Raw genomic sequence first — 23,820 nt, forward strand, 5'->3', positions numbered from 1 at the left:
CTGTTCGGTTTTTTGTTCAGAAAATCGACCTCGTTCCGAACATTTACTTGACATTTATTTGACATTCATGTACGTTTTTTATGTGGTTAAAAATTCTCAATCTCCGCATCTTGTATTAAATTGTAACAAATATTGTATAATAGCGTGCGAGTGTCCGGAAAATTGACCCCATTCCGAATATTTATCTGTCAAAAATTTTTTATAAGGTATATATATACGCAAAATAATGACAATAACTATGCATAACAGATAAACTTTCTTGTTATAGAGCCAGCATGGTACGCACAGTGGTAGCGGTACGCTACTATATTTTGGAAATTTTATCAGCTATACCGATAATAATACAGTACAAGTTATATGTATAACAAGTATGGTACGGTATGTTGTTTTGAATTATATGAAGAAATTCAATTAATTTATAACTTTTATTATTAATAACGAGCACGTATGAAATGTGTGACAATTTTAGATGGTCATCAGCATGACATGGAAATTATGGTTGGTTGATCACCTGGTGACAAATAACTTTAAATGAATCTTGACCGACCAATAAAAAATGATAAAACTTTTTTTTTTTTATTTTTTAATCACTTAAATCAAATGCTATCACAATACACTAAATTATTGGAAACATTGCAATTTTAAAGAATTTTTATTAAAAATATTGAAACAAATTATATTATTATTAACATTAATGAATGAAATTACGCATCTAGCTTGCAAGTGTAACATTTTTTAAAATAACTGTTTATTCATTTATAAAATATTTATAAATATAAACTACTATATAAAAGAAATTAAATCTCTCGATGAGATCATCCGCCGCAACTTGTACCTTAAATAAGAACAAATTTTAAATTAAATATATACCGTAATTTCGGATATAATTTAAGCTATTAAGTAAATTAAGTTGTTTACTATGGTTTTCGGATATAATTTAAGCTATTAAGTAAATTAAGTTGTTTACTATGGAAGATAATTTCGGATTTCGGATTTCGGATTTCAGCTTTACTGCCATCTATAATCATAATCATAATAATAAAAGATGCGATTTAAATATGAAAGTAATATAATTGATACATAATAGCTATACTAAAACAACTAATAATGATAATAATGAACAGTCTATTAAAAAAAATGATATCCAATAAATATATTAAAATTGGGCATCAAATTTATGAAACACGGAGAACTGAACTAAGAGAACTAAAATAAACAACAAATATTTTATTTATGATGGTCCCTATTCTAAAAATTGAAAGAAATAATAATTCGTCCAAGTGTATTGTTATGTTAATATTTAATTCTGGAACGCCAACATGCATTGGAATTTCCAATCCAAATATAATACTATACATATATATATATATTTTTAGTTAATAGTATATTATCCATTTAGGTAAAATTTTGAAAGTTCTCATGACACTTTTGTATATAGAAACTCATTGTGAGATCATACGACAGGTCTCTTTTATATGTTTCACATGTTTATCCAAAGAAGTTTATAATATATTTTTAATAAAAAATTTTTAATTGGTTTCATTATTCCATTCCATTTACAGGTTCATTATCCATAAGAAATGCATATAATATTATTTTATAAACCAGATTGTTCTGTTTACATTCTTTTTGCGATTCTTTATTAGCTTTTACTACGCCCTGTATATCTAAGATCTGCAAACTTTAAAAATTGCTATTGTGTTATACTTTTGGTCAATCATTTCATTTTTTTTATTGGAATTTACAATACTGTCAGTATATCTAGTGTATCACAAAAACATTCAAAACAATGAAACCACCAAAGGATTCGGCTTGCAACACAATTTCTTTCTTACAAAAATCATTTATGAACGTCGGTGTTACCATTCCATATCGATTTTAGGGGTGTTTCAGATTTTCTTTTTTAGCTCTTCTATTCTAATAGACGCAGTTAAGTTGTGATATCAGTGTATGAAATATTGTTACCCTACTTTTTATTAATTAAATGATTTTACAACATAATTCTATACATAAAAAAGCAATGAACAATTTTTTGGTTTACTTACAATTTATTAATAATTTTAGGAAATGTGTTACATTTTCGGAAATGCCGACGCATATTGGCGTTTCGGAATTGATCATATTGATGCCGTCTTTTATTTTTTTTTCAAAAAAAAAAATAATAAGTCAAACCAAATTAAGCATGGTATTCAAAAAAGGGGTTAAAATTTTTTTAAAAAGAAATTTGGAAAACTAATTATTCATGATCCAAAAACCTCCAAATATTTTATTCTAAATATTCGATTAATAAAAAGTTCTTTGTAAATACGGAATATTAATATATATTATATTTTAATGTCAATTTGCTATAATTGGCACTCTTATATATAAAACATGTTACACGCAATTAATTGGCATGAATCGACATATCCGGAATAGTTCATTTCGAAAATAGATATATATATACCTTGTTCAGCATGATGATAAAAAAAAATTCGATACTTTCCCTTCTCACTTCTCACCCCCTTCTCACTCTTAATTATAATATGTCATGTTCAAAAATACTTTCAGGAGATTTACCTGAATTAACCTACGAAATTATAAAATATTTTCGAGATGATTACTCAACTTTACATTCATGCATTTTAGTTAATAGATCATGGTGTCGTTTAGCGATTCCATTATTATGGGAAAACCCATTTTCAATTTGTGCCGAAAATTATAATTTTGTTGAAATTTACATTCATAATTTAAACGATGATTTGAAGATAAAACTAAATGAATGTAAAATTATTGATAATAATTCATTACATTTGAATACACTGTTCAATTATCCTAGTTTTTTAAAATATTTGAATATATACAATTTTGTTCACTCCGTTAACGAATGGTTTAAAGCTAATACAAAACATGAAGATCAATTATGTTCAGTATTTGATTTTATTAGTATGTCACTGTTCGGGATATTTATTGAAAATGAAGTAAATTTACATACTCTTGAAATTGAGGTCCAGAGTAGTTATGACACATATATTGATAATATTGTTGAATTTATTTTAAAAAATCCAAACTTCATTCTCAATATTAGAAATTTAAAACTTTATATTTTACTTAATTATGATAACGAACATTCTTCAGATCGTATATTACAAATAGTTAATTTGCATCAAAATCTTAAAAAAATTATTTTAAATAATGATTATTTATCTTTATTACGATCATTATTGCTATCAAAAGATTATAATTGTTCAAATACCTTAAATACAATTGTATTCTATGAAATCGATTTTAATTTTTTAAACTATGAAATATTTGAACAATTAAATGTTTTAGAATCTATTCATATCATTTATTGTTCTTTGAGTAATAATTTTTTTCATCAAATTATTAATTTATCTAAACAATTTAAATTAAAATCTTTATTTATAAGAGAGATACCACAAATTGATTCAATAGAATTATTATTACAAACATCTGGACATTATTTAAGAAATTTCGGGTATAATTTTGGATTTTACCGTCATATAAATATATCATTAAGAAATCAATTATTAGAATTAATTACAAAATATTGTAAAAATATTAAATATCTTTATTTAAGCCATGGTGATGACATGAATATTTATCCATTATTCAATTTTATTGAAAATATGAAACAAAGTCTTGATTATCTTACGATCGATATATCAAGTTTTACTTATCATCCTTTGAAGCGTTATTATAGTGAAGCTAGTCAAATTATTTTACAAAATTTAGGACAAGTTCTTCCTCCTAAATTAGAATATTTATGTTTAGATCTTTTTTATGTTGAATCAAATGATTTCGAAGTATTTCTAAAAAATTCTCAAGATACTTTTATTAATAAATTATTAATTCGCAAGATTAACAGTCAAGATATCTTACCCTATATAAAAGAATACTATATCATGAAAAATAAAAGGGTTAAGTATCTATCTATTTATGATCTTTCCTCGGTTGGTAGTAAAAGAGATATTGACCTATTTTCATTAAAAGATGAAGTGAAGGAATTTGGGTTGTATAATATTAAAGTACAAAGTTACAATAGTTCAGTGATTTATGATCATATGAGAGTAATTGATTAATTATTATTTAGTAACAAGTAAATAAGATTCAAGTTACTTTTTCCAAAATTATGACTCAAATAGTATTTAACTGGGTTAACCGATTTTTGAGATGCCCTAAATAGACATTAAATATCGCTAATTTAAATATTAATTTTTAAAAATCGGATAATTTAAAGAAAATTAAACATCTTTTCTTTTTTATTTTCAAATTAAATGTTTTATATTTCATTTTTACTAATATTCTATTATTATGCGTGATAAGTTTTTTGTTTATGTAATGATTTTATATAATAAACGTTGAGTAAAATAGAAAAAATCATTTTAAAGACGATGAAAATTCAAGCTAATGGATTTGTTTGTACAGTACATGTATTGCTTATGGTGTATATCTCATCCTCAAATAAGAAATTTTGTTGTTTCAGAAAAATTGATATAAAATGAATCATTTAAAATCCAGACATAATATACGTACTAATAAACGTGATCGTGAATAAAATTTGTGTCTCCAAAAAAAAAGGCAAATCAAAAATAGTTGAAACAAAAAAATGGTTAGAGATTTTGTTATTTGCATCATTTTTTATTAAAATAAATTTCTCTCTTTTTCAAGTAAAATTTTCAATATTTTCTTTCATAAAATCAATTTCTTATATTTATTATTTGTATTAAAAAAAGAATCTTACACTATTAATGTTAAATTTTTATTAGCATAAATCAACTTTACTAGTAAACAAACATTTTATACTATTGATATTTAACTAAAAAATACATAATTGGCAAACTCAAATAACAAAATTGTTGTTATTTTAAGGAACATTTTATTGAAAGAAATATAGAATGTATAGTATCCAGTTAACAATTCAAATATTGAATTCTTCGTAGCGGACATCGATCATTTATTTAATTTTATTCATATCGTATAATATAAATGCCGTTATTAAAAAATTCTACATAATAATATACGCTCAAATTTTACAAATAATTTGATTTCAGCTTTGATTTGCTATAAATTAGATTTTATTAGAATCAGATTGTTACATTTGTGCAAAGTTTTAAGTTTCGTCCATGCATATTCATTTTCGCCTATCAATTTTTGTCTGATGATTGACAAAAATGAATGAATTATCACACACAAATAATGTATTATAACAATATTAAAAACTAAGTTAGTAAGGGCAGTGACATATATTAGCTAAGCCAGAAGGCTTTAATGATCCAAGCAATTAAACTTATTAAAAAATACTAATATTATTTATGGATGAATTCATGTTTTAATATTATCAAATGTTTGATTAATTATTATTATTTTAAAGAGAATAATTTTATTAATTTGATAGTAAGAATCGGCGCTTACGTGGTACTGCAGCAGTAAGCGCGTCTCCCTAATTTGTGAGTTCCCAATCCGAAAAGACAAAAAAAAATAAAAACAGAAGAACGGGAGATTGGTGCTCACCATAGTACCATAAGAGGACCCCGGATAATTATAATTGAGGTCATATCTTACTATGTTTTAAACTTTATTTTTCTTTTAACATGTAATTTTATTAAGTTAATATTATTTTTTACCATAGAAAAAAATGTTTCTTTTGAAGAGAAGAATCTTTTGATACCAAAATCTTGTAAATCTACTGATTAGAATTTGAGATAAGTATCGTTACACAGGCAAAATTTGGCAAAAAAATATACGCTTTTTCACTATCGGTATACATAGAAATATACAAAAAAATAAAAATTACTATTATTAAATATTACTTTTTAAGTAACAAAATTATAGATAATAGGAGGGCAATTATTATTACAAAGTTTTGTATCTATAGCTTTAAAAGTAAGTTCAGGATGACAAGGGTAAATTTTTAGCATAGAAGATATGACCTTAATTATAATTGTCCGGGGTCCTACCATAAGAGCCCGAGTTTCTGATCCTAAGGATGAAAAAAAAAAAAATTTTTTTGAAATGAAGCAAATTAGCGTTTACATTTCACCAAAGTTTTTGTCGAATCTGATCCAAGGTTTCTTTAAAAAAAAAAAAATTTTTTTTGTCATATTTCTGATCAACATATATAGAAACAAGGGGTATAAATGCCGAAATAGAAATGATATCTTTTATAACTAAAATTGAAAAATGTCTTTGTACTGATGATGTAGTGGAAACTTGTGATTGAATACTGTTTCAAAGTAAATACGTATTACTTATCCCCTGCCATTTACACAATAGCAAGTGTTTTATAGTATATCGTGAGTATAATATGGTATATTTAGAGATGGGCATGTTATATAACAATATAAAATAACACAATGTTATATAACATATATAACATATATAACAGTTATATAACATAAATAACAATGTGTAACAAATATAATACTGGCCAAAAAAATTGTATAGTGACTATAATTCTAGCCAAAATTATATTAAAAAATTTCTGATGTGATCGACGAAATAATTTCCTTTTTTGATTCTTGTGTAACAACTGGCAAAGATTTTCTCAATTTTTATTGGGAGACAAAATTTCCTTTTTTGGATTTTTGTGTAACGTCACGTGATATGTGCCGAAATTAGAACTTAATTCCGGCTAACTTAAATTAATTTTGGCCAATTTTGTTATATAATGTTATATAATGTTATATATGTTATATATGTTATATAACTAATATCAAAAAATGTTATATATATGTTATATATGTTATAAATGTTATATAACGTGTTATATGCCCATCTCTAGGGAAAAAAAAACTCTCTCCTGCATAAATCGATTTTCATAAGAATCCGCAGCAAAATAAAATTTACTAGAAATATGGGTATAACACCGTCAAGAGAAGACTTCGTAGCCCTAGAAGGATACGCAAAAAAAGCGAAGAAGAGCGCAGAGCAATAATACAAAACGCGGGAATGGAAATAACCGATAACGACAAAGAGATAGCACAATTTTTGGGTTCAGAAGACGAAATACTAGGTTGTTTTATTAGGGGAATAATCACGATATGCTTAAGACACTTTAACAACCAAAGAACAAAAGAATTTAACGAATACATAGAAGATTACAAGACAGCAACAAACGATATGATACAACAAAAAACTGTAGAAATGAACAAATGGGCCCGACTAAAAGAAGAACAATGGAACATCAAAGAAGAATATTATTTCAAAAATACATCGATAAAAGCGCACCAAATACAAACCGAACTAGGAGCGGTAGATAACGAAGACAGGATAAGGATAGAAAAACAGGAAAAAAGAGAAAATTATGAATGAATGTAGAAAGATAACTATGAACAACCTCGACGAGGACAGCGACAAAGACGAAGAGATAATTCAACATACGTGGGAAATAGAAAGCAACACACCCAGTGAAGAATCATGGGACGAAGGGAAAATGAACCAAAAATACCACGTTTACAACAATGCATCACACCAGACAAATGAAAACACCAATAATACTTCGAGAATGCAGGTCGAGAATAAAAATAGAAATTTTACAAAATCAAGAGACCAATCATTAACAATGGCGATCACTGCCGATCACAACATGGAAGAAAAACCTAATAAAAGTAAAGAGTCCGTGCATCAACCAAAATCAGAAAAAGATCTGAAATATTTCGCAGGACTTTTTACAGTCCAAATAAGGGATAGACAAACTGACCAATCGATAATAGAATATCTCAACACCAATAAAATTTTAGAATATCACGTGAACACACTAGGTAGAACTACTCATCACGGCAACGAATACACGTACTTAGGCTTTTTCACAGAAGCAGCGAAAAACGATTTTATAAACGACGGAAGAATATTGGGAACGATAGGAAAATTCAGAGATCTAGAATGGTTAAATAAATTGAACAAAACAATCATCATATCAGCAACCGGAATAGACGGAGAAAACACAGATATCAACGAAGTTATCCAAGCAATAGAAGACAAATTAGGTAAACTCAAAAACGTAACACAAAAAACAGGAAATGGAAAATGGATAAGTATGAAACTAGAAATGGACATTAAATGTACAGAGGACGAACTATTTAACACCTGGGGAGTCCTAGTCAAAAACAAAATGATAAAAATCGAACCAATGAATTACAAACATCATATAACCAAACAACGAGGAAGAATTATGGCGGAAATACTCGATATACTTAACGAAATCGACGAAACAACATTCTCAAAAATACTTAAAACTACCAACGCAAGATATTGGTTCAAAACTAACAACAGGATGAAAGGAACATACAACATGAAGATATACTTCAACAACGATGAAGACAGAAAACAAGCAATTAACAAAAAAATCAAAATCGACGGAAAGATTTTTACTTGGTTTTTTCGGACTGGACCGGGAAGACAGAATAATTTTCGTAATGAAAGAAGAAATGATAATGGATTTGGCAAACGATTTCAACAAGAAATGTACGATGGAAGAAAGACTGGAAGATCCAGATGCAATATATGCAAAAGGAATAACCACATCACAGACGAATGTTATTTCAACAATAGAAACAGAACACATGAAAACAGAAGAAACTGGAACGACAACTGGAATGAAACATATAGACATAGAAAAGGTAGATACGACAATGAAGGAAAGTTCAGATATGACACGCAACAACAACAATTCAGTGATCACGACGACAACAGATACAACGCCTACACCAACAGAGGAAAACAAATACACTCAAGAAGAAGATTCAACGACAACATTAACAGAGAAAATGGCAGAGATGAGACTAGAGGAAACCGACAAAGTTTTTACCACCAACAACAAAGATATAATGGATACAATAACCATAACAACAACGGTCACAACACAGAGAGATACAACGAGAATGGAAAGAACAACTACAACGGATACAACAGAGATTGGAATGAAGGAAACAGTTCCAATGATAGGCGTCGAATGGCTAGACGCTATTGACTGGCAACTATACCAAAACACAACAACAGAAGAAGAAAATGAAGAAAAAAGAGGCGTAGGTGAACAAAATTTAAAAGAGAACGAAGAGGAAAACATCACAACAAATAAAACAAAAAAAGGAAAAACTTACATAAAACAAAAACAACAAGAAAATAATAAGAAAAAAGAAAAAAATAACAAACTAAAAATAGGTTGTATAAACGTAAGGGGGATGAACGATACAAAAAAACAAGGCGATATAAGAAAATTTTTATCAAAAGAAAACTGGGATATAGCAATAATTAATGAAACTAAACTAAAAGAAGCAAAAGGTAAATATATATACAATGGCTGGGATAAATACAAATGCATTAACAGTAGCTACAACAACGAAAACAACAAGAATGGAATAATAATAATGATAAGAAGAGATATCTACGATAGAGGATATAAGATAGAAACAATCAACGGTCACGTGATTAAATTCGACTTATTATTCAAAGGAAATCAGAAAAACATAAGAATCATAGGAATATATAATCCAAATAACGACAAACCAACTACGAATAATATAGAAAAACATTTGGCAAAATGGATGAACGAAGCAATAAACCTAGAATATGAAACGATAATTTTGGGAGATTTCAATGAATCAGCCAATAACAAGAAAAAATTAAAACCGTTAACAAACACAATCAAGAATCATGGCTTACAAGACATTCACGAAAGTTTAACAGTAGCGGAAGATAGACTAGACACTTGGAAGAGTGGAGACAATTCATCCAGGATAGATTTTATTTTCGCAAGCGAAGGCTTTCAAGAAAGTATTATAAGTCATGAGATACTAGAAATAGAAGACTTCGACACAGATCACAAAGCACTAACAGTTAAAATAGAAATTAAAGAAAAATTAGGAATAAACAAACCCGGATTTATGAAAGAAATAAAAAAGGAAATAAGACACATAAAATTAGAACAAGAAGATTGGAAAGAAATAGCAGAAGAAGTAGAAACAAGATTAGAAACGTTAGACCAGAATACAACACAACATTTAAATCGAGAAATGATATGGAAAATGATAGTAGAAATATACGACGAAGAAAAGAATAGACAACTAATTAAAATCAGAAAAAGAAAAGAAGATTCAAAAAAAGAAAGAGACGAAAGTTTAATGAAAACAAACGAAGAAAGATTAGAGGAATTAATCACAGAATACGAAAACTTAGAAAAAATTGATACGATAGAACATGAAATCAGTAAGATAACAGATAAAGTTATAAAGAAATTATGGCAAGATAGAAAAGCCTTTCAATACAAATATAATTTCAAAGAATTTGAAGAAACAATAATAATAGAGCAATGGGGAACAACGGACACAGGTAAACACAACGCGGTAAAACTAGGAAAATTAATCAACATACATGATAGACTCGAAAAAAAACATTGAATACGGAATCACGATAGATAAACTAAGAAAATATAGAAACCGCAAAGAGTTAAAAGAAAGAAGAACAAAAAGAGCAGAAATTATGAGAAGCCTATATGTGGAAATTAATAGCCTGAATATAGAAATAAACATAAGAAAACGCGAAACGTACCTAGAAGAAGACATAGGAAAAATGTTAAATAGAATTTTAGAAAAAAAGAGAGAGAAAATTAATATGACAGGATTAGTAATAAAAGAGAATGGAAGAATCACGATAGAAAAAGACAAAAAAAAGATAAAGGATAAAGTATTAAAACATAACAAAGATTGGACAAAGAAAAGAGAAATAGACCTAGATGAACTAGAATATGATCCGGAGTGGAGAGAGATCTATACACCTAATGAAGATATAAACGAAAATATTTACAAAAATCTAATGACACCGATAAGGATGGAAGAACTAGAAAGGGTATTACAAAACCTAAAAACAAATAAAGCACCAGGATCAAGTGGTATAACTTACGACTTTTGGAAGAAAAGCGGAAACCTAACGAGGAATTTATTATTAAACATCTTTAACGACAGCATGGCCAAAGAGAACGTAACGGATGAATGGAAAAAAGGATTTATATATCCGATAAATAAAACTTCACGTTCAAATTGGAATCAAGATTTAAACTTGACGAGACCGATAGTGCTCTTAGAAACGGCAAGAAAAATTTGGTTTAAAATATTGGTAAATAGATTAGGCGAAATTTTAACAAAAGAACAGATTTTGACAAATACGAATTTTGCAGCACTAAAAAATGAAAGCACCCTAGAGCCAATAAAAATCATCCAAGCAATAATAGAAGACGCTAATAATTACAAAAAAGAAGCATGGATACTATTGATGGATATATCCAAAGCTTACGATTCAGTAAACACAACAATGCTAAAAAGAAGCCTGGAAAGAATTAAACTGCCACCAAATTTTATTAACATAGTCATGGACGTCAATTTAAATAGATTTAATAGGGTGCTAGTAAACAACGAACTTACAGATGAATACCATGTAGAAGACGGTATCGACCAAGGCGAAGTATGGTCACCGATACTGTGGAGAATTTTTTATGACCCGCTTTTAAGTAGATTAAATGAAATGAAAGAGGAGACAGGTTACAACTTTTACGAGGAAAAATTAATCGATAATAATAAAAAAGATAAAGAAATACTTGAAATATCGATTAACGTTACGGCATTTATGGACGATACAACGCTTATCAGCAAAAATAAAAAACAATTAGAAAAAATGATTGAGATATGTCATCAATTTTTTAATATAAATGACATAAAAGCAAACGTATCGAAATATGAACTTATAAAAATAAATAACGATAAAGAAGAACTTTTAATTAAAGGAGAATCAATCACAAAAACAAATAGTGAAGAAGGTAATCGTTACTTAGGAATATTTTTTAGATACGACAACAAAAGAGAAATATATAAAAAGAAAATAACATCAATAATCAATAACGCCTGCAATATATTTAATTGGAAAAGATTAAACGAAAAACAAATCATAGCGGTTTGGAATATAGTTATTATACCAAGGATAGAGTACCAGCTGGCAGCCATAGTCCTAAAGAAATGGGAATGTGAGAAATTGATGACAAGAATAAATATGATAATCAAAAAAAGAGCTGGCCTAGCAAGATCAACTCCAAATTTTATAATTTATGATAAAGACATTTTAGGTATAAAACATATTTACGACTTACAGATGGAAATGATATGTAAGAATTTGCTTTATCAGGCGAATGGAAATTACAAATTACAAATTTTATTTAAAATCAAAATGATCCAAGAACAGAAAAATATATGGACTTCGAGATGTCCCGGAGAAATAGAAATAACAAATTACAGGAAAAATAATTGGATCATATCAGCTCTAAAGACGTTAAATAACGAAAAAATTAAAATATGTAATCATGAAATAAAAGATTTTAGAGAAAGCCATAGAATCAAAGGAGGAAAGACTGACCTAATTGATTTAATGGAGTGTAAGGATTTTATAACAAGTACTCAATCAAGAAAAACAAAAAAAATAATGTTTTTAGAAGACATCCTAGAGGCGGATGGTATCACTTTACTAAAATGGAAGCATTTATGTAAAGAAAAAGGAAAGAACACGAAAGGAAAAACGCCTAAATGGTTTAAAAAATTAGAATTGAAACTAATAGCAGACGAAAGTGGACAAGTAAGAAAAATAAGAAACGAGTTTATAGGACAAGCACAAAAAGAAAATATTCACATAAACTATTTTGATGAAGATGAAAAATCGGACAAAAATAGTATTGTAACTTGGAACGACTACGGAGAATACCCGATATTTAGTATTAATAAAAAAAAATCGCAGAGTAAGAAATACAAAAGAATAGGAATACATTTAGAACTAGACGGAGATAGTTATAATCTAAACAATTCGCCTCAACTGAAGAAATGTCAAGGATGTTTTAGAAACATTAGTAAAAAAAAGGGGAGCAACGAATGTCTAATATACATAGAAAACGAAATCTGTAGAAATTTAGATAGAAGAAAAGAAGAAGACTATATTAAACCGTACAAAACTCTAAATAATATTATAAAAAAGAATGAATGGTTACGAACGTATACAAAAGAAGATAAAAAAGATGAGTCATTTAACAAAAAATAGAATTAATCGACAAAATAATTAACACGAATGACAAAAATTTTCTGGATATAATCAAAAACAGTATTTTCGAAGAAGAAGATAATTTGATTTCGATTACAAAACGAAGATTTTGTTTACTAATTAATACAAACAAAAAGAAATGGGAAATTAACAATAAAGGTAAAAGAGTTTATCGATATAATGTAGTATGGAAAATATTTGAACTGAATTACGAAGGAAAAGAGAGCGAGGAAGTGATCCTACTAGCGAGCTATGAATGTAATTACGAAAACGAATTCAAAATTATTCTTAGATGTATAATTCTAGGAATTATGATAATAAGTGAGAATAGCGAATTAATTTTAGGAATAAACGAGAAAGTCAATAGACTAATAATTGAATTTACTAATAATTTTAGTAATAGGAAGAAAATAGATAGTGATTACTATTTAGAGCTTTTATTTTTAGAAAACTTTTTAGAAACAAATAATATTGAATTAATCGAAGGTAAAGAGAAAATACAGAGAATCATAAAAGAAAAAAGAAAAGAGATGCAGGAAATGTTAAAGAACAATAAGATAGTAGATAAGATAAAATATAATTTTGAATTAATAGACGAAGGTTTAATTACGAATGAATATAATTTAATTTGGAATAACAAATTAATAACAGGAGGATTCCGAGTTTGGAGGAAAGCAGTGACATTAGCAATTTGGAAAAATGAAATTTTAAACAGCGAGAGGTTAGAAGATCTATTTATGTACAATTATAGAAACGAATTTGACTGGATCGCAAGTCTTGAATTTATTAGTAATAGAGTTAAATTTTTGCAAAGACAATGTGGTGATAGAGACACAATTGAACGCTCATACAGAATCAAAAATTTACTTAAAGAATTGCCCACATATAACACTTTATTTAAAAGAAACACGAACAAAATTGATACAGATAAATGTATAAGATGTGGGAAAATCTTCACGGAAGATTGGGAACACATATGGATATGTGAAGATAATGATATATCAATTGATGAAATCATACGAGAATCACCATATAATTTCGAAAAAGTTTTGGATAACTCTAACCAAACCGAAGAACTAGATATTTTAAGAAACTACAATTGTGAATTTATTAATATAATAGAAAGTCCTTCAAATATTTTGTTGGGGAAAAGCAGAAAATGGGAATTACTAAGAGGGATTTATAATAATAAATTCAATGATTTATCTAAAGAGAAAAAAGTTAAAGATCTAATCAAAAAGCTTTGGATGTTCACGTATGACGAGATTAAGAAACGAATATGGATCCCACGATGCGAAGAAATTAAAAGATTAGAAGAAAGAGAACAAATTAAAAAAATAGATCTTAGAAGGAGAAGAGCCGCAAACGATGATATAGTAGAAGATGAAATCGACAAGGATATATTACCAGGAAAAATGAAAAAACAAAAAACAAAAGAAAATTTAGTTAAAAAAGAAAAAAATACAAATATAAATAGACAAATTAGCTTAGTAACATTAGACAATTTGAAAGGATTAATCACAGAAGGTATTAATATAGCTAAATCTTGGAATTCAACAATTAAATTAACGAACGCTCTAGTTTAGATTTAGTTTAGCGATATTTAGATATAGCGTGAAATTTTTATTATGATTTTTACGATAGATTTAGGTATAGTTCGATAAATACTTAGTTATAGGGTTTGAATTTTTCAAGCTCTAGGTGTTTACTTTTAATTATGTAATTTATTGTATAAATTCAAATAATTAATAAACGCGTTACTATTTAAAAAAAAAAAAAAAAATGCCCATCTCTAGGTATATTTTATTGTTGAATCTTATTTTTCTTTCGCTTGGTTTTTTTTTTCATTTTAAAAGATTTTAAAAAATAAATTTTTTAAATTTTAAAAAGCTTCGGAACTATTACTATTACTATTACACTTGAAAAATATTATTGAGATTACAAATAAATTAAAAGAAAGTTTTTCTCATTTGGAAAATGCAGATCTTTCCGAATTACTCAAATTTTCAAATCAGTCCATTATAGTATAAATCAATAGTTAATTTTTACCGCAAAATTTCCTTAGAAACGGATAAATAAATACATATAAAATTTGCTACCCAGTAGGTATAACTACATTTGCATAATCGTGCAAATGGTGCCGATCAGGGGATAATTCTTTTTTGAACTGAAGTTCAACCAAAAAAATGAAAAAATGTTATTTATTTATTTATTTTATGGATAGTATGGGAGAATTACAGTTATAATCACAACAGAATTTAAAAAATTAAGTCAGAAAAAATTTAAACTATAAACCTTCTTGAAATTTATTTACCATTTCAACAACCCGGCAGTAGAAGGTATGTTATCATTTTTCGGAACCCGTTGTCTATCCTCTACTAGGTTCTTATACTGCGTCTGATATTTATCTTGTAATTCCTTCCTTGCCTCCTCCGTTAACGACGTTCTCCCTATAAAATATTTTATCCGTTATTTTGTAAAAACTCCGTAAAAATGGGCCTTTCGCGGATTTATTCACGGAAACTGATCCGTGATATAAGGTGATTAATTCCAGAAATATGAGCCTTTTGTGAAAAAAAGATGGAATATTAAAAATGGATCGACTTTTTTTACGGGACCTTAAAAAGTTAGTTCAAATATATTATAACAGATTGGTTCGGAAAAATGTTTAATAGTTAGTAAATAATAATTTTATTATAAAAAGTATTACCAAATTGGTATGTTTTTCGCAAATAATAATAAAAAATATGAAAGTTATTATAATGAGTAATTTGATTATAGTTTTGAATTACATTACATTAAATTTGACACAGAGAAATTTCGGTAAAATTTTTTGTATTAATTATTAATGATGTCATATTTCCAGAAAATAATTAATTATGCAACTAGAGAAACAGATTTAATTGGTTCACATCTTCAACATACTGAGATAATATCCAAATAAACGATTAACAAGATGTTTGATCAAATTTCCATTTATCAACAGAGCCATGTATACTAAAACAGGTATTTTCATTAAAAGGTCCTCGTACTTTCTCTTTCTCGAAACTACCTTCAACTTTAGCATGAGCCGTGTACATTTGGTCTGGAAAACTAATATTTTCATCGATACGGGCACTACAATCACGATAGCTATCGTCACCGGCTATGCGATAACCATTTGAATCCTCTATCCAAATTCTACATCTGCAGAGAAACATGATACTAAAATGCATGTCGATCATATGCTATACATTAAACCAAAAAGTTGAATTATTAGAAAAGAAAATGGAGAACATATTGAATGTAAGGACTTTACCTTTAATGTCTATTATATAGAAACACATGAAAAGGACAGTAAGAAGGAAGCTTTGAAGTTTCATATTAGTTAATGTTGTTCGATAGACTTGAGGGAGTAGTAGTTTTGTATTTGTCAATTTGGATGTTTAAAGTTTCAATTTGCTTCTTTTTCTAAGCGTAGTAAGTCGATTTTGTAAATAAAATTTTGGTGGCAGTGGTTATATATAATTTCAAAACTTAAATTTTCAATGATTTTCTGCCAAGAGCTATGACTTGGCCTGATTCGCTTTTTTCGACGATTTTCTGCCAAAAGCACCCCGATCAAAGGAGTATAGGGTTCATTTTAAAAAAATAAATTCATCATAATAATATATTAGTTAAATAATAATAATCAAATAATTAAATTTAATTTAATAATTCTATTCTGTTCTATTTCTTTTTTTTTTATTCTTTATTTTGTTGTTTTATTATTTCTTTTTTTTAAGAAATAGGAGGCGGTCAATCTTGCCACGTGAATAAAGTTAGCCTAATAACCAAAAATATTAAAAATAAATTTTCTCCTTATCTATTGCCTATTGATAGTCTCCCAAATATCTTACTATTTATTTTACTCAATTATTTATGAATTTTACCATATTTAGGATATCAAAATTTTTTTATACTCATTTAAATGTATGATCTTAGTAGTTTTACGATACTAACAGCATTTTACATGAATATTACCTTAATAGTTCCTTACTGCGTTTTGATTTCAAAATTATTTGATTACAATTAAGAAACATTCCCACAAATATGCATATTTCATTCACTTCGTGATTTCGAAGTTAGTTTTTCTTTGTGAATAGTTAAATACGATTTAAACAAAAATGCAGTTTACACTCAACTATCATATAATTCATACCATATCAACAAATGAAAATATAATCTGTTAACTAGCAAAATATAACATAACCGATACATTACAAAGAAAGTTTTCAAGCATTTATTATTGATAATCAGATTTTCCTCTTATTTTTAAGAAATATGGTGTATATTCGTTAGATTAATGACACCAAAAACGGTTTAAAAAAGTGATAACGTAAAAACGAAATGTATATTTGTGCTCATGTAATAAATGTCTAAAAAAGCACATTTTTATTTCATAAATCGGACAAAATGGTGCTTTTTTAGACGTTTTGTACACATAATCATAAATATGAAATGAATTAGGGTTAGGCTTTTAGGAGTATCCGGACTTTTCGCTGAAGTCCAATTCACAGAAGCCCATTTTGCTGAAGCAAATTTCGCTGAAGGGATGTTTCACCGAAATGCCATTTTCCCGAATAGACATTTTACCGAAGGTCATTTCGCCAAAGCCATTCAGGCGAGGAAACTGGAGTTTGAACCGGTTGCACAAACCGATTATAAATTCGGTTTCCAACAATGATTCGGTTTGAATCGGGTTCATATTTTTTTTTTTTTTATCACGTGATAATTTATGATCGACATGAAAATTCCTAATTCGGAATTTGTTAAATTACGTTGACCCAGAATTATGAATTTGGCCGAAATTATGGGTTGCTTTGTAAAAATCGGGTTGAATCGGGTCAAACCGGTTGTACCCATTTTAATTTAGTTTGCGAAAATATAAAGCGCAGTATTATAAGGCCACACAAATTCGAATTTTCGGTTCACTTCACCCGGCCGGGTCACTTTTTCAAATTTCAATAAAAAAAAGTTTATATATAAAAAATTTATCACGTGATCAGGACGTTTTTTTATTGGCGGGTAAGTTTATCACGCGGCTGAGAACTTCTAGAGCGAAAATAAATTCCTCATTTTTAAAAGTCAACCAATCAGATGTCACGATTTTATATATAAACTTTTTTTACTAATAAACAATAAACCCCGGGTCCCCGGGTCGATTTTAAATTTCAATGTTACGTGAACCGAAAAATTGAATTTGTGTGGCCTAATTAGTTTAAGTGTATAAAATTTCAAAGTATTTTTATTTATTGCGGTCCGGAATGGCGTTAAACTATCAACAATATCAACAATTGGGTTCCATAAAGGGTAACGCCCGTAATTGACGTTAATCTATTCTTGTGTAAATGTGTTTATGTATTTTAATTTATATGTGTTATTTTAAGTTGGTTATAAAGACATAGGAAAAATATTATAAATAAGAAGCGAATTCTTTTTAGAAAATTATTTGTTTTGAACATGACCCCACGTAATTCCATACATACATACATAATTTCTTATTCGATTCTTTTGCTTTTTTTTATGATGAAAAATTGCCTCATTAATTATTTTAATTAATGATTTATAGATTAGATATAATGAGGGGAAACTATCGCATTTTTAATCTAGAATTTAAGAAATTATCTTTTTAGTTTAGAATTTGAGAAATTACATTTTTAGTTTAGGATTTAAGAAACTACCTTTTATAGTTTATTAGAGTTAGTTTATTATATTATATTGCAAGTGTAACTCGGTATATATTAATATTTTGTTATTATAAACAAGAGATTTTGAAATCGAAGAAAAAGGAAAAATTAAATAAAGTTTAAGTTTCAATAAATAATAAACATTTTGAAACTTAAAAATTATTTATATTTGGATTTTTATTTGGTTATCAATTTTTTTTGAAGCGTTAATAATATGATATCTTCTATTGGATGTGTTTGTTACATTATTTAAATTAAAGTATGACAACATTTTTTTTTCATAAATGAAATTTTCGTAGTGGATTGTTGAGAAAATTCAAGGTTTTGTTCTTTTAGTAATTTATTACTTAATTAAGAATTTCTTGAATATATCTGATATTACAATAGGAAATAATTTTCTTTTTACTTTTTGGCGTTGTCATGAGGGGGTTTTTTTTAAAGTTTTACAATTTGGGAAGTCATAAGTAAAAACAAACAAATTCTTTCATTCTAAGTTTCATTTTATTGGTCGATCTTCAAATTTGTTTAAAATTTAATTTATTTATCCAATAATAATAGAAATTCGGGATTCGGGATTCGGGTTCTCATCTTAAAATCTTTTTAAGAATATCTGAACAAAATTAATTGGTTATATTTAGTAGATACACTAGTTTCACTATGATATAATTACATATTTTAAGGAGTTATACAACCAATAAAATTTAATTACAGGTCATTTTGGACCGCAGTAAATTTAAATATTATACTGCGCACAAAAAATTAACAATACTATACATATATATATGGATTATCTAATACAATTAAATTTCACTAAGTTAAATCTATGTAAAAAAATAAAGTAAAAGTTATTAATCATTGATAGAGGAAAAGAGTATATGGATTAAATATCTTTGTATAGAAGATTAAAAACCACGTGATGTCCTTCTGCGGAACAAAAAAAATTTTTTAATTTTACCTACAGCTTTTTGATGCATTTATTTATTTGTATATTTACATAAGCCACTTTTATAAATAAATTAATAAATTTTAATAAAAAATGTATTTATAATATAACTAAGGAAGTTAATATAGACTATATGATAATGCTATGTAGTACTGCGGATAATCATTATAAATATATTTAAATTGAGGGAACTTTTATGATAATTCTTAAAAAATTTTCAATTATTTGTATCAAGAAGCTTAATAACAAAAAAAGAGAATGATAATCTTTTTAAAAATAGAAAGTATAATAATAAAAGAAATTTTTCTTTAAGTACTGCGTAAAAAAAAAAAAATCTATAAAATCGCCTAAAATATTAATAATCGTTCAGATAATTTCAATTTTGAACTCTAGTAAAGCGCAAAATTTCTGTATCGAAAAAAATTAAGCATTAGGAAATAAAACATATGAAAATCGTAAATCCCCGAATAAAATCAATATGATTTAAGGTCATTTTAGACCGCAGTAAATTTAATATAATACTGCGCTCAAAAATTAACAATACTATACATATATATATATATGGATTATCTGATATAATTAAATTTCACTAAGTTAAATCTATGTAAAAAAATAAATTAAAAGTTATTAATCATTGATAGAGGAAAAGAGTATATGGATTAAATATCTTTGTATAGAAGATTAAAACCCACGTGATTTACTTCTGGAACAAAAAAATTTTTTTTAATTTTACGCTACAACTTTTTGATGCTATTCATTTATTTGTACATTTGCATAAGCCACTTTAATAAATAAATCAATAAATTTTAATAAAAAATGTATTTATAATATAACTAAGGAAGTTAACATTAACTACATGATATTGCCATACAATGCTATGTAGTACTGCGGATAATCATTATAAATATATTTAAATTGAGTTTTTTAAAAATTTTCAATTATTTTTATTAAGATAACAAAAAAAGAGAATGATAATCTTTTTAAAAATAGAAAGTATAATAATAAAAGAAATTTTTCTTTAAGTACTGCGTAAAAAAAAAAAATCTATAAAATCGCCTAAAGTATTAATAATCGTTCAGATAATTTCAATTTTGAACTCTAATAAAGCGCAAAAATTTCTGTATCGAAAAAAATTAAGCATTAGGAAATAAAACATATGAAAATCGTAAATCCCCGAATAAAATCAATATGATTTAAGGTCATTTTAGACCGCAGTAAATTTAATATAATACTGCGCCCAAAAATTAACAATACTATACATATATATGTGTATTATCTGATATAATTAAATTTCACTAAGTTAAATCTATGTAAAAAAATAAATTAAAAGTTATTAATCATTGATAGAGGAAAAGAGTATATGGATTAAATATCTTTGTATAGAAAATTAAAAACCACGTGATGTCCTTCTGCGGAACAAAAAAATTTTTTAATTTTACGCTACAACTTTTTGATGCCATTTATTTATTTGCATATTTGTATAAGCCACTTTAATAAATAAATTAATAAATTTTAATAAAAAATGTATTTATAATATAACTAAGGAAGTTAACATTAACTACATGATATTGCCATACAATGCTATGTAGTACTGCGGATAACCATTATAAATATATTTAAATTGAGGGAACTTTTATGATAATTCTTAAAAAATTTTCAATTATTTGTATCAAGAAGCTTAATAACAAAAAAAGAGAATGATAATCTTTTTAAAAATAGAAAGTATAATAATAAAAGAAATTTTTCTTTAAGTACTGCGTAAAAAAAAAAAAATCTATAAAATCGCCTAAAATATTAATAATCGTTCAGATAATTTCAATTTTGAACTCTAGTAAAGCGCAAAATTTCTGTATCGAAAAAAATTAAGCATTAGGAAATAAAACATATGAAAATCGTAAATCCCCGAATAAAATCAATATGATTTAAGGTCATTTTAGACCGCAGTAAATTTAATATAATACTGCGCCCAAAAATTAACAATACTATACATATATATGTGTATTATCTGATATAATTAAATTTCACTAAGTTAAATCTATGTAAAAAAATAAATTAAAAGTTATTTAATTATTGATAGAGGAAAAGAGTATATGGATTAAATATCTTTGTATAGAAAATTAAAAACCACGTGATGTGCTTCTGCGGAACAAAAAAATTTTTTTAATTTTACAATACAACTTTTTGATGCCATTTATTTATTTGTATATTTGCATAAGCCACTTTAATAAATTAATTAATAAATTTTAATATAAAATGTATTTATAATATAACTAAGGAAGTTAATATTGACTACACGATAATGCTATGTAGTACTGCGGATAATCATTATAAATATATTTAAATTGAGGGAACTTTTATGATAATTCTTAAAAAATTTTCAATTATTTGTATTCAGAAGCTTAATAACAAAAAAAAAGAATGATAATCTTTTTAAAAATAGAAAAAGAAATTTTGCTTTAAGTACTTGAGGACACTCAATTATTAATTCGTTCTTGCGTAAAAAAAAATCTATAAAATCGCCTAAAATATTAATAATCGTCAGATAATTTCAATTTTGAACTCTAATAAATCGCAAAAATTTCTGTATCGAAAAAAAATCAAGCTGAAAATCGAATAAAATCACTATGAAAAACCGTTTAACCAATAGTTTAAGGTCATTTTAGACCGCAGTAAATTTAATATAATACTGCGCCCAAAACCTAACAATACTGTACATATATATATATGTATTATCTGATAGAAATAAATTTCACTAAGCTAAATCTACGTAAAAAAAATAAATTAAAAGTTATTAATCATTGATAGAGGAAAAGAGTATATTGATTAAATATCTTTGTATAGAAGATTAAAAACCACGTGATGTGCTTCTGCGGAACAAAAAAATTTTTTTAATTTTACACTACAACTTTTTGATGCCATTTATTTATTTGGATATTTGCATAAGCCACTTTAATAAATAAATTAATAAATTTTAATAAAAAATGTATTTATAATATAACTAAGGAAGTTAATATTGACTACATGATATTGCCATACAATGCTGCTATGTAGTACTGCGGATAATCATTATAAATATATTTAGATTGAGGGAACTTTTTTTTTTTTTATGACAATTCTTAAAAATTTTCAATTATTTTTATTAAGAAGCTTAATAACAAAAAAGAATCTTTTTAAAAATAGAAAATAATAATAAAAGAATTTTTGCTTTAAGTACTTAAGGACACTCACTTATTAATTCGTTCATATCGAGGAAATAAAACTCGATAAATTTAATGTTTTTTCACGGGATAAAGTTGCAAATGATTCTAATTGACTTACAACAACTAACCATTTTAAATTTTATACACTTAAATTAAAATATAATACTGCGCCCAAAAATTAACAATACTGTATATATATATATGTATTATCTGATACAAATAAATTTCACTAAGTTAAATCTACTACATAAAAAAATAAATTAAAAGTTATTAATCATTGATAGAGGAAAAGAGTATATGGATTCAATATCTTTGTGTAGAAGATGAAAAACCACATGATGTGCTTCTACGGAACAAAAAAAAATTTTAAAATTTTACGCTACAACTTTTTGATGCCATTTATTTATTTTCATATTTGCATAAGCCATTTTAATAAATAAATTAATAGAATCAATTTTTGAATGTATTTACCGCAGTCCCCTAATTAATCAATATGAAAAGCCATTTAACCAATAGTTTAAGGTCATTTCGGACCGCAGTAAATTTAAATTTACACTTAAATTAAATTATAATGATATTGCGCCAAAAATTTAACAATACTGTACATATATATATATGATACAGTTAAATTTCACTAATAAGTTAAATCTACGTAAAAAATAAATTAAAATTTATTAATATTGATTACATATAAATTATAAATGATATAATAAAAAATAAGTAATTAAGATAATAATAAATTAATTAAAATATAAATATAACAGATAAGAAATAAAATATTTATTCAATATCTCTATCTCTCGTGAGATTTTTTTTCTTTTATTTTCATTTTGATGAGTACGACTGATGCATGAAGCCATTTAAAGTATGAACGACTGAAAGTTTTGTTCTGGATATT

At 26.4% G+C, this 23,820-nt stretch overlaps 4 protein-coding genes across 4 annotated transcripts; 3 read left to right on the forward strand and 1 right to left on the reverse strand.

The window, feature by feature from the left end:
• Nucleotides 1-2,525: 2,525 nt before the first annotated feature.
• On the forward strand, nt 2,526-4,082 carry OCT59_026598 (uncharacterized protein; the record flags this gene model as incomplete). Its single annotated transcript, XM_066143268.1, has 2 exons — nt 2,526-3,478; nt 3,581-4,082. 2 exons carry the CDS (start codon nt 2,526-2,528, stop codon nt 4,080-4,082), a joined length of 1,455 nt encoding a protein of 484 aa, XP_065992802.1.
• A 2,869-nt stretch (nt 4,083-6,951) lies between these two features.
• Nucleotides 6,952-8,971, forward strand: OCT59_026599 (uncharacterized protein; the record flags this gene model as incomplete). Its single annotated transcript, XM_066143269.1, has 2 exons — nt 6,952-7,254; nt 7,325-8,971. The coding sequence occupies 2 exons, from the start codon at nt 6,952-6,954 to the stop codon at nt 8,969-8,971; spliced, it is 1,950 nt and encodes a 649-aa protein (XP_065992803.1).
• Nucleotides 8,972-13,382: 4,411 nt separating this feature from the next.
• OCT59_026600 (uncharacterized protein) lies at nt 13,383-14,657 on the forward strand (the record flags this gene model as incomplete). Its single annotated transcript, XM_066143270.1, has 1 exon — nt 13,383-14,657. The coding sequence occupies one exon, from the start codon at nt 13,383-13,385 to the stop codon at nt 14,655-14,657; it is 1,275 nt and encodes a 424-aa protein (XP_065992804.1).
• A 1,362-nt stretch (nt 14,658-16,019) lies between these two features.
• On the reverse strand, nt 16,020-16,271 carry OCT59_026601 (uncharacterized protein; the record flags this gene model as incomplete). The annotated part of the gene is made up of 1 exon (XM_066143271.1): nt 16,020-16,271. The coding sequence occupies one exon, from the start codon at nt 16,269-16,271 to the stop codon at nt 16,020-16,022; it is 252 nt and encodes an 83-aa protein (XP_065992805.1).
• Nucleotides 16,272-23,820: the final 7,549 nt, after the last annotated feature.

Source organism: Rhizophagus irregularis, chromosome 6 (assembly GCF_026210795.1).
Source record: "Rhizophagus irregularis chromosome 6, complete sequence".
NCBI classification, from domain to species: Eukaryota; Fungi; Glomeromycota; class Glomeromycetes; order Glomerales; family Glomeraceae; genus Rhizophagus; species Rhizophagus irregularis.